At 36.1% G+C, this 11,526-nt stretch overlaps 1 protein-coding gene across 1 annotated transcript; it reads left to right on the forward strand.

Annotated features, from left to right (window-relative positions):
* Positions 1-7,893: 7,893 nt before the first annotated feature.
* LOC134268451 (uncharacterized) lies at positions 7,894-11,175 on the forward strand. The gene is made up of 2 exons (XM_062750708.1): positions 7,894-8,078; positions 10,299-11,175. The coding sequence occupies exon 2, from the start codon at positions 10,607-10,609 to the stop codon at positions 11,147-11,149; it is 543 nt and encodes a 180-aa protein (XP_062606692.1). The 5' UTR covers positions 7,894-8,078; positions 10,299-10,606; the 3' UTR covers positions 11,150-11,175.
* The last annotated feature ends 351 nt before the right edge of the window (positions 11,176-11,526 follow it).

Raw genomic sequence — 11,526 nt, forward strand, 5'->3', positions numbered from 1 at the left:
CTGATTTCAATATAACTTGGCACACAAGTAGACTACACTAAGATACATAATACTGTGTATCGGTTTTTGATTTCGATGAACGGTTTTGCCGCGGTTACTAAAAATAGAAATTTCTGTGAAATTCTTTCAAAATGCTACTCCTCCTACAGTTTTGGTCTGATTTCAATATAACTCGGCACACAAGTAGACTACACTAAGATACATAATACTGTGTATCGGTTTTTGATTTCGATGAACGGTTTTGCCGCGGTTACTAAAAATAGAAATTTCTGTGAAATTCTTTCAAAATGCTACTCCTCCTACAGTTTTGGTCTGATTTCAATATAACTTGGCACACAAGTAGGCTACACTAAGATACATAATTTAGTGCATTGGTTTTTGATTTCGATGAACGGTGTTGCCGCGGTTACTAAAAATATAAATTTCTGTTAAATACTCTCAAAATGCTACTCCAAATAACAGTTTTAGTCTGGTTATAATATTATGTGGCATGCAAGTAGACTACACTAAGAACATAAAGAGACTTAATCAAGGATCATTATTCTATTTATTGCTGTTGAAAAGTTTCAATTTCCAACTGCTTAAGTACTTTTCTCTTCCTTTGCTATAAGTACAAACCAGTAGAGCTTCAGTCTCGACAGAGACTTCTGGTTTCAACATAAATCCATTGAATGAGCAAATGCATAAAAGATCTTAAAAATATATATTTATTTTGCTTTGAAGACGGCATGAACAACTTTGAATATCCTGTGTTTTCCGTGCATAAATGCATTGAATAGTGAAAGTACTTTTTTTACAAGCAAAATATCGGACGATTTGAGGCTTAGCATCAATATTAATTGTTACTGTACATGTATTTCAACATCTTGTATCATTAAAAATAAAATACTTTTTATGTTAAATAGATATAATTAAACTATAAAATGACAAAAGATAATGTGTCATTAGATTATGCATTATTTTCATAGGCATTTAATTAGAACATTTATTCCTGACGGGTACGTTCACAAGCTTTTGAAGCGCTATTCTGCAGATTGGATGGTTGCAAGAGGAATCAAACATAACCCTAAAATGAGAGAGAGAAAAAAGTTCTAAATATCATTCAAGAAATATCTCCTGCACTTTATACCATCTTCTGAAAATAGAAGATAAATCTCTAATGAAACACGCGCAGCAGCTTTTCATGTGCTTAGCTTCCCCATCACATGTATGCTCTCTCATTAAACCAACATTAGAAGTTAATCAGGGGATATCCAGCATTTCCCACGGAGAAAATCGCAAACAAAATCCTGTGAAGTTGGATTTATTGCAAAGAAAAGTCCCAATTTTATTTGAAATATATGAGTGTGGTGTTGATATGACAGACCTCAGACAGTTATAGGAAGAATTGTTGGTATTACCATAGAACCGTCTGTGGATACTAAGGACGATCATGATTATATGGAAGAGGTTGCAGATATCGAAAAAATGACCCTTTCACTCTCTGGTGAAATATTGTAAATTGTCCTTTTGAAAAGGACAAAAGAAGAAATCTGTGAGCCAATGCTCACTTATAATACACCCTCTCCGATGTAAATAAACACTATCATGTTAATATGAACAAATTCAAGTACAGGCAGATGCACTTAATAATATAAAGTTTGCATCCGATTCATATCAAAATTAATCCACCCATGGCATGCCTCAACAAAGAGTGTACCAAAATTTAAGCATCTGCTACAAATTTTAGAAAACTGTGATGATTTTTTTATGAATGAAACAGACGCACAGACAATCAGGAAGTTGACATTGGATTTGAACAAAAATGTATCCTACCGTATGGCATGTCTAACGGAAGGTTATGTGAAAATTTAAAGCATCTATGATGAGTAGTAATGAGGCAAACTTACGGAAGGCAATTCGTAACCTGAAGACCAGAAAAAAGAAAAATAAATCTGAAAACATGGACATTCAATCATTTTTCTTACAAAGAAACGAACTGTGCATTGGTTAATATAAAGACATGGAAATTATTATAAGTACATTTACACATTAATTTAAAGTTATTGTTTTATAATTATTTCAAATCTTTATTGAAGAGAATAAAGACCAAAATACCCCTGCTGAAGAGGCTACTGAGTCTCTAGTTGCTGCACTGAAAAAAGCACAAGACCAAGTACAAGTGAGCAATTACCGAAATGCTGAAAGAAGTAGAAAAAATCCCAACTAAAAAAACGCTTAAAGCATACACTGAACACTTACAAAGTTTTCAAGAAAGACAACAAGAACTGGGACAGGGATTTACCACTTCTGGCTATGGCTCTGCATTCAATTGTACACAGACAGGATATACACCAAATAGAATAATGCTTTGTAGGGAAGTTCTCCAACCAGTACATCTGATCACTGGTAACTTGCCAGGAAACCTGTCACCACAAAATGAAGACGAATGGAGTGCTGATGCACATGCTTGTGTTCGTCAGAATCATATGAAAATCGCAAGGATTTCGCATAAATATTGTATGATTGATTGATTACATATTGTTTAACGTCCTTCTCGAGAATTTTTCACTCATATGGAGACGTCACCGTATGCCGTAGAAGGGCTTCAAATTTTGACCTTAATTGGCACTTGGAGGCATTGAGCAGTTGAGGATCTCCATCGTGCCAACGACTGCCGTTGACACGGGAATTCGGTTTTTTAGCTCTCATCTGAAGGAACCGCAACTTTCACCTCAATGTGCCTAGCGCATGGCAAAGGAACAGTTGCTACCCACTTTAACGACTAGGTCAGTCGCGGCCGAGATACGAACTCACGACCTCCCGATCACGGAGCGAGCGCTCTACCGACTGAGCTACCGTGAACGGTATATTGTACAAGGACATTTGCATGAAATTCGCATGTGGAATATTTCGCATGTTTTTTTTCGCACGAAATCATGTGATAAGGCAATTGCATGAAAATCATGCAAGCCACCTTTCCCTGTGTATAAGTTGTGGACAATGTTTTCTTTTCGAATATTTATCCAAATCTCCGTGCACAAGACATGACACCTGGCCCCTGTGACCATGGTTTTCACCAAGGAGATATGCAGATTCCTTGGATTCTTTTGTAACAAAATCCGTCCAAGTCTTCCAGGCTTGAGGTTGATACATCAACAACACTTTTCCTCACACTCCCACACCAGACAAATTTCCCCTCTACACTGAACTCATCAAGTCCCTGTGGAGAGCGGCCAAGTACTCCAAGCAGATTTCAGCAACACATTTTCACGGTGTTTGTTAATGTGTTGAAAATTTCAAGACATTCAGAAGTTGTATTACTAGTTTAAAAAACATTTCGTATTTTAAAAGGTGATGACAATAGCAGACAGGAATGAAGGAATGTATTACAAATTGACAGAAACGAATTTGGAAAAATCTTAAGATTTTTTTTAATGTAATAAGCAGAAAATTCAATGTTTTCAAGTTAAATATGGAATTTATTTCATTATTTATTTATTCCGATTTACGCCAAAGAATTTTTGTCGCTTTTATAGGTATTTTTCGTGTCTTTTATACTCTCTTCAGCTTTGAAAATAGTTTTAAATGGTATTTAATAATTAATCACACATTCAACTTCAATTCCTTGTCATCTACGTACCTCTCAAGGCTAACAAATGGCTGTTTGTGGTTACGGACGTCAGGATGGAACTCTTTTAAACTGACATTACAAAATTATATACAGGACTGTTTCGGATCGTTAAAAGGTAAACAAAGTATCAAATATAAGGGTTAAATATATGAATTTTATACGATACTATTCTAAAAGCCAGAGAAAGCTAAAACTACACGAAATTAATACCTAAAGTAGCGACGAGAAATCGTCGGCGTAAATCGAAGGTTTTTAAAACGCTTGGATCTGTAGCTCTCTGATTTATCTGTCCGAATTTTCTCAAGCAGAGAGCTATAGTTCTGCAGCTAGTTTTATTATATACGTTTTTAACCTGACCCCCCCTCTTGATCCGCGTATGGGCCTTATAGGTCACCTGAGTATCATGTAACAACTTTCCAGCGATTGTATTTGATTTGTGTTTTAATCCAAATGCCATGAAATTCACAATTTTTGAAGGAGGCAGACTACTTATCAAAGGGCAGATTTCAAAGCATTAATTTATTTTCAGTCAAAGCACCCCCCTGGTACCCCTGACCCAGCGGCCCTGAAATTATCAATTTTGAAAGAGACCCCTTTCTTCATTATAAGGCCAGCATTTTTTACGTTTAGTTATGAACATGAGAATAAAAAAGCCCCGAAGGAGAAGGGAATAAAATGTTTTTTGATATATTAATTATTAACATTTGTACATTTTTAACGCTATTAAAAGGGCATGTCCACAACTTTAGTGTGACGACATTTATAGTGACACTACATTTAAATGATTTATATTTATATAATTTATTTATAAAAAAAATATAGACCGATGTGAAGGAATTCTCATTTGTCTGCTTGCATAAATATTGGAAATTCTAAATCAATGGGACCTTTTCTGTTGTGTTGCCACCATGGTAGAGCTGATTGGCAAAACAACAGAAAGGGGATCCAGATAGAAAGATTAGTGGCAGATGATGACACCACTGTGATGTCAAGAGTTCTTGACATAGGTTCCAACATCCAAAAGTTGTCAGACAAGAACCATATCAAGTAAAACATTTCGAATTCGTTGTATAATCTTCAAAAAGAACATAGATTTCTGTCTTGAAGTGTCTTCAAAAGTAATCAGATATCTACTAAAATGTTTCAATTACATGTTTTCTCAAAATCAAGGAAACCATGAAGGTGTAGAAAAAAAGTCTATCAGCATTGTCCTTGCACCCATATAAAACATAAAATATAGGGAACTTGGGATTTCAAGAGACTGAAGAGGGAATGATGAACGGGGATGGGTGGGGGTTATTTTAGGGTCTGTTTCGTCATCAGAATGAATGAGGTCAGAGTCAGTCTTTGTGCTTGGACGAGTTGATTTCCTCCGGAGGTGGGTGAAAGACGACTGGCCTTCTGTGTAGTTCTTTCATAAATCAGTATATCATAATGTTATTTTATAATCTAAGCGATATTCGTAGAGACTAAAATTTATAGTCCGGTCTCTAAAAAATAATATTATTCGCCAAACAATATATTTTGGCAAAAGGGTAGTACCACAGTTAAAGCGGCACAGTGAGTCAAAATCATATCGTAATTTTAAGATATCTGTAGCATACAGAGAAAGACTTTTGAAATTATGAGTATTTAGCGAATATATGACAATTAAACTGCAAGAATTGACTGCAAAATATAAGTGCCGGAAAAATAAAGGTTGTATCTACCGTTTCGTTGTTTCGGGTTATGTCAAGGTCACGCAACTCTTATTTTTAGCTCAAACTTGTAAACAACATTCAACTGGAGCATGCAAAGGTGAGAAATATGTTCTAAAAACTTTTTAGAAAAGATTGGATCAAATTTTTTGGTCTTCTTACATTCATTCGTGGATAACTGAGACCATGGTAACTATGGAAACTTATTCAACACTTTTCTGCGCACGCGTACTATAGGGAGGAAGAAGTACCAGGGTATTTTGCAATATTTTCGTTTTGGGGCAGACAGAAAGTATTTTTACTTTTATTTTTCCCCATAAAAATATCATTTTTAGGTTCTGAAACATGTAATTTTCTGAAACTGAATACTTTTAGGAATTGAACAAAATTTACAGAGGTCATGCAAAAATTCTACATTTGTCAATTTTCCCCTTTGTGCGTCACAGTGCCGCTTTAACATGATAAAAAGAATCGTAGATGTCGGTCCAGTTCCTTTGAGGTCATAAAGTGTGTGTAACACGTGAGCTTGCATAGAAATCGACGATGAAATATATTTATATAATATATATATCATTTATGACAGTAAATAATTTTATGCTGACGAATGATTTAATATTGCAAGTTGTGTTCATATTTGTGTTATGTTCAACATATATATTGTTTATATAGTAAGTTAGTTGTAACTGTAAACCCTTATAAGGACCTATGCAATTTTACCCCACTGGGAGCCTCAGGTTCAATGCTGCAATATGATTGGTTGAGAGTTAGCGTCGCTTTATAAAGTTTGTAAGACAGTAGCCATTTTTTGTGAGGAGGCTGAGAAAAAGTTTTTAAAAAAGATTTAACCAGTGTTTACGGGGGAATCCCGAAATAATAGCTAGAGGATCCATCCGTTGTTGAAAGGTAAAGAACATTCACTTGTATCTACGAGTTCGCCACACGATTTCAAGCTAGGTACCTAGTACTAAAAGTTCGTGTTTACTAACGATGTGCGTGTAGGTGCATAGTGTAATAAGTACGCCAAAACATTATGCGTGAGAAAGTATTGATCATCGGTCACAGTTTTATTGGAAGATTAAAGTGTATTTTGGGGCGATCTGAGGACATAAAGCGAAATTTTGGTCTTGATCTGGAGCAATGTGTTGTGAAGCTGTGCGGTCTCAGCGGGGGCACGCTAGACATATTTCAAAGGGACGCTAACGTGTATGCGGTGATACAGTCGTTTCGCCCACGTGTTATCATTGCACAAATTGGTGGAAATGATATTTGTAGAGTGATGATGAAACCAGAAGTGTTTGCGTGTGATTTGATAGAGTGGTTAGAAGCTTTGTTGAAGCAGTTTACTTTCCTTGACAGTGTTTTTATTTGTGAAGTTTTCATTCGCACCCGTCCCAGACACATAGATGCACAGACTTATGAAAGAAGGCGTACCATTATCAATCAGATGCTAAAGGACATGTGTGAAGTACATAGTTCTATTATGTATTGGAAACATCTAAGACTCATGCACAGCCCATTGCAGATTATTAGTGATGATGGGGTACACTTATCCAGAATTGGGAATAAAAAGTTTTACAGAAGTTTACGGCTAGCAATTATGCATGCTGTTCGTCGCCTGGCAAAAGATTAACAGGGATGTATATTTCCCATTTCAGTTATGATTCTCCTCCTCTTTATAAGCTTGTATTATGGTATATGCGTTTATATAATTGGAAGCGATTATTCAAAAAAAAAAAATGAAATAAATAAATAGAAGCAATGAATTTGCATTATGCTAATCTTGTATTTTGGTCAGCATTATCAACCTTAAAGCATGTATTGTGGCTTCAAACCAATTTTGACATTATCAGCCAGGAATCCTTGTCATAACATTATTCAAACATCATAAGCCTTGTAATTTGGTCTATCGCCATAGCAAAGCTATAAGCCATGTACTTTGGTTTATAATCGTATCAACCAGATTAACCATGTACTTGGTTTAATTTATTATCAGCACTTTAAGCCATATATTTGGTCTATTATATTATCAACTTTTTAAGCCATGTATTTTGGTTATTATACGATCAACTTTCTTAGCCATGTATTTTGGTTTATCGAATTATCAACTTTTAAGCCATGTATTTTGGCTTATCAAATTATCACTTTCAAGCCATGTATTTTGGTTTATTATATTGTTAACTGTTTAAGCCATGTATTTTGGTTCATTATATTATTGACTTTAAAGCCATGTATTTTGGTTTATTATCATATCAGTTAATCTGATAAGCTAGGTAATGACCATGAATTTTGGTTTAAGACTATGGCAACTGGTATAATGGTAGCATATGAACATTGATTTTAAGCCATGTATTTTGGCATAATATGAATCAAGGGTCATTTCATGGCCTAAGGCATACCAGTAAATTTAGACATATATTTTACAGTATTATATGGAGGCTGCAAAATGAGGAGGGCCCAAAGATCAAAGAACAAGGAGGAAAGGCCTGCAAAGAGGAGAAAAACGGGGACAGAAGAAGACCAAATGGTACTGGACATAACGCAAAACGTGACCGCAACAGTCCTTTCGGAGCTTCAAAAAGCAGGTATTTTGCCAAAGACTCCTACCACTGACTCTACTTCTCTGAGTGACAGTGCCAAATCTAGTTCCACAGACACATTGTCAGGAAAAACAACAACATCAAATGCCACAAAGGAAACCGTATCTAAGGAGACTCCAGTAGAGCAACCCCAAGAGGATGTTGTAGAGCTACCTGCCTCATCAATCTCAGGTTCACAAAAGAATTCTGCAATTTCAGATAGTTTTGATAATGACATGTATAAGCCACTAGGCAGGCCCTTATACACCAAGGTATCTACGAAAATCAAAGAAAAAATTTGTGCCAATGAATTTATTGAAATGTCAGATGTGTTAGATCCCCCTTCTGATATAGAGTTTTTAGATTTTCACTTAGCAGTAAAAAACAAAGGTAGAGTGGATCTGAGTTCAGGGAAGAAGAAGAAGTTTCTGACAATCGAAGCGTGGACTGATGCTTTTAGTATTTACGCTTCGGTTCTCAGACACTTCAACAATACTGAGGTTGATTTGCACGAGGATTTAGCCATCTATATGGATTTAATCAGATCATTACAGAAAGATGGGGGGGACTGGTATCACTATGACATTAATTTTCGAAAGGCAAAACAAGGGGACAGGTCCTTGTCATGGAGACACATAGATCAAGTTCTTTACAGTAGGGCCCTTATGAAAAAACTGGGAGGTTCCCAAGGTAGTATAGGTTCTTTTCGGAAGCAGCCCTTTCGTCAGTACTGCTTCAGGTTCAATGAAGGAAAATCATGCCACTCTGAATGCAAATTCCCTCACATCTGCGCAACTTGCTACAAAGACCACCCAAAATCTCAATGTTGGAAAAATAATGACAGAGCAAATTACAACAAAAGACAAACATACACAAAAACTAGCTCTTCCCAATCTGTTGATAAAAAAGATTAAACATCTTCCCACCCCCATCAGAATAAACAGATTAGAACATTATTTAGAAGGGTATGACAATACTAAAGCACAGTACTTGATAAATGGTTTCAAATACGGTTTCAGTCTAGAATTTACAGGGGAAAGGGGACATCAATTCAGTCCTAACCTCAAATCAGCATTAGAACACCCTGACATTGTTTCTGATAAAATTTCCAAGGAATTAAGTGCTGGTCGGATCAAGGGTCCCTTTAGTCAACCACCTTTTAATAATATGAAAATTTCCCCCTTAGGTATAGTTCCTAAAAAAACGCCAAATCAGTATCGGTTGATACACCATTTATCTTATCCTAATAGAAAAGAAGGCTCAGTAAACGCGGGAATAACGGATGAGGCAGCAGCTGTTCATTATTCTGGAATTAATGAGGCTATTTCACATATCAAGGCTATTGGGGAGGGTGCATTTTGTTGTAAAACAGACATAAGATCCGCTTTTCGCATTTTACCTGTTTCCCCGAATGATTATGAGTTATTAGGCTTTTATTGGGAAGACAATTATTATTATGACAGATGTTTACCAATGGGTTGCCGAACTAGCTGCAAAATTTTCGAAGAGTTTAGTACTGCCGTTGAGTGGATTGCAGTCCACAGATTAGGTGTTCGGGCGGTTGTTCACATACTAGATGATTTTCTTTTAATTGAAAAATCCAAGCCCTTAGCATTGAAAAAATTTAAAGAATTTCTTGAAATATGTGAAGATATAGGCATTCCGTTATCTGCAGATAAAACAGTTCTTCCTACTCAGGTCATTGAATTTGTCGGCATAACAATTGACATTAGACTTAAAGAGACCCGTTTGCCAAGTGACAAAATTGAAAAATGTATAGGCTTGTTGTCTAAGTTTCAAAACATAGATAAGTGTAGGGTAAAAGAAATGCAGTCACTTATTGGAGTCTTGAACTTTGCTTGCTCAGTCATACTACCAGGGAGGGCCTTTTTAAGACGTATGATAAATTTGCTTTTAGGAGTTTCAGAAGAGCAAAAATTCTTAACAGTTCATAGAGAGTGTAAGGAAGACATGGCTATGTGGCTTGCATTTCTTAGTAGTTATAATGGCAAAACTATGTTTTTAGAAGAACAATATTTATCAAGTAACTCCATGAAGTTGTTTACTGATGCGGCAAAATCCAAAGGTTTTTCAGGTATTTACAATTCTAGATGGTTTTTTGGTTCTTTCCCAGAGCAATGGAGAAATTTGAATATCATGACACTAGAATTCTATCCAATTGTGCTAGCAGTGTGTATTTGGGGAGATTTGTGGGCAAATCACTCGATCTTATTTTTTACGGATAATGAAGCATTAGTTTCTGTCATTAATAAACAGTCAAGTAAGGATAATAGGGTCATGCAGATGGTTAGATATCTTGTACTCACATGTTTGAAACATAATATCAATTTCCGCGCTAAGCATATACCGGGTAAGAATAATGTTCTAGCGGATAGTCTTTCTCGGTTGCAGGTACAAGAGTTTCTACATTTGGCACCAGATGCACGAAGGGAGCCGTCAGCAATTCCAGAGGAATTGATGCCAAACAACTTTTGGACAACATTGCAAAATTGGTCTCAGCTGCATTAGCCCCTTCTACAAAACTTACTTATAAAAGAGCATGGACAACATTTGATACATTTTCCGTGTCTTATAAAGTACCCAACAGTGTTCCATTCAGTATAACTACAGTGGCTCTTTTTGTGTCATATTTATTTCAAGAAGCCTTCTCTCCCAGAACAATATCAACATATTTGTCTGCAATAGCTTATGTTCATAAGATGTTGAACTTTGAAGATCCAACTCGTGCATTTGTCATTCAAAAGTTAGTGGCAGGGGCTTATCGACTAGGCAATACATTCGATATTCGTTTACCCATTACCACAAATATACTGAATCGTCTTCTTGACGTTATCCCAGATGTTATTAACGATAAGTATACACAAACGTTGTTTAAAGCGCTATTTCTGTTTGCATTTTCATCATTTGCTAGAATAGGCGAGCTGATATGTGCGGCCCCTGAGAAAGCTAGTGATGTAGTACAATTAGCAGATGTAACACTTTCCTCTGTTAAAGGTAAAATCACTGCTATAAATGTGTGTTTCAAAAAATTCAAACATAACTCTAATGGGGTACCAAAGGTCATCTCCTTTGCTCATGGTGATTGTAAAATTTCGGCTATATCAGCAACCACTGATTATTTGAAAGTTAGAACAAATTGCCAAGGTCCAATGTTTGTTTCCAATACAGGATCACCCATTCTGCGTACCACTTTTGACAGAACTTTGCGGAGTTGCTTACGCCTTTGTAATTTGGATAGTTAACGTTATAAGGGTCATAGTTTTCGTATCGGGGCTGCTACTGTAGCAGCAGATAAATTGTAATTGGTCTCAACCGGTTTTTTGCTTGCTACATTTTGGTTTTTGTACTAGCTTGAAATATATCAAGTCTTAATAAACAACAATTTCAACATATACAGTGAACCTTCAGATATCCGGACGCCAGATATCCGGATGCTTCAGTATCCGGACGATTTCTCATCGGAACGAAATTTTTAAATGTTATTTTGTCTTGTTTAACTGGTGATTCAGATATCCGGATGCTTCACATATCCGGACAAATTGACTGGGAACCAAAGCGTCCGGATAAATGAGGGTCCACTGTACATGTGTGTTAAGTTATAGTATTCTATGTTACTGTT

This window comes from Saccostrea cucullata, unplaced genomic scaffold (assembly GCF_032062105.1).
Source record: "Saccostrea cucullata isolate Sc308-1 unplaced genomic scaffold, CSIRO_AGI_Scuc_v1 ctg2509, whole genome shotgun sequence".
NCBI classification, from domain to species: Eukaryota; Metazoa; Mollusca; class Bivalvia; order Ostreida; family Ostreidae; genus Saccostrea; species Saccostrea cuccullata.

Excerpts from the sequence above, each read along its gene's own strand:
- LOC134268451 (XM_062750708.1), top strand. The coding sequence starts at position 10,607 with ATGTTGAACTTTGAAGATCCAACTCGTGCATTTGTCATTCAAAAGTTA.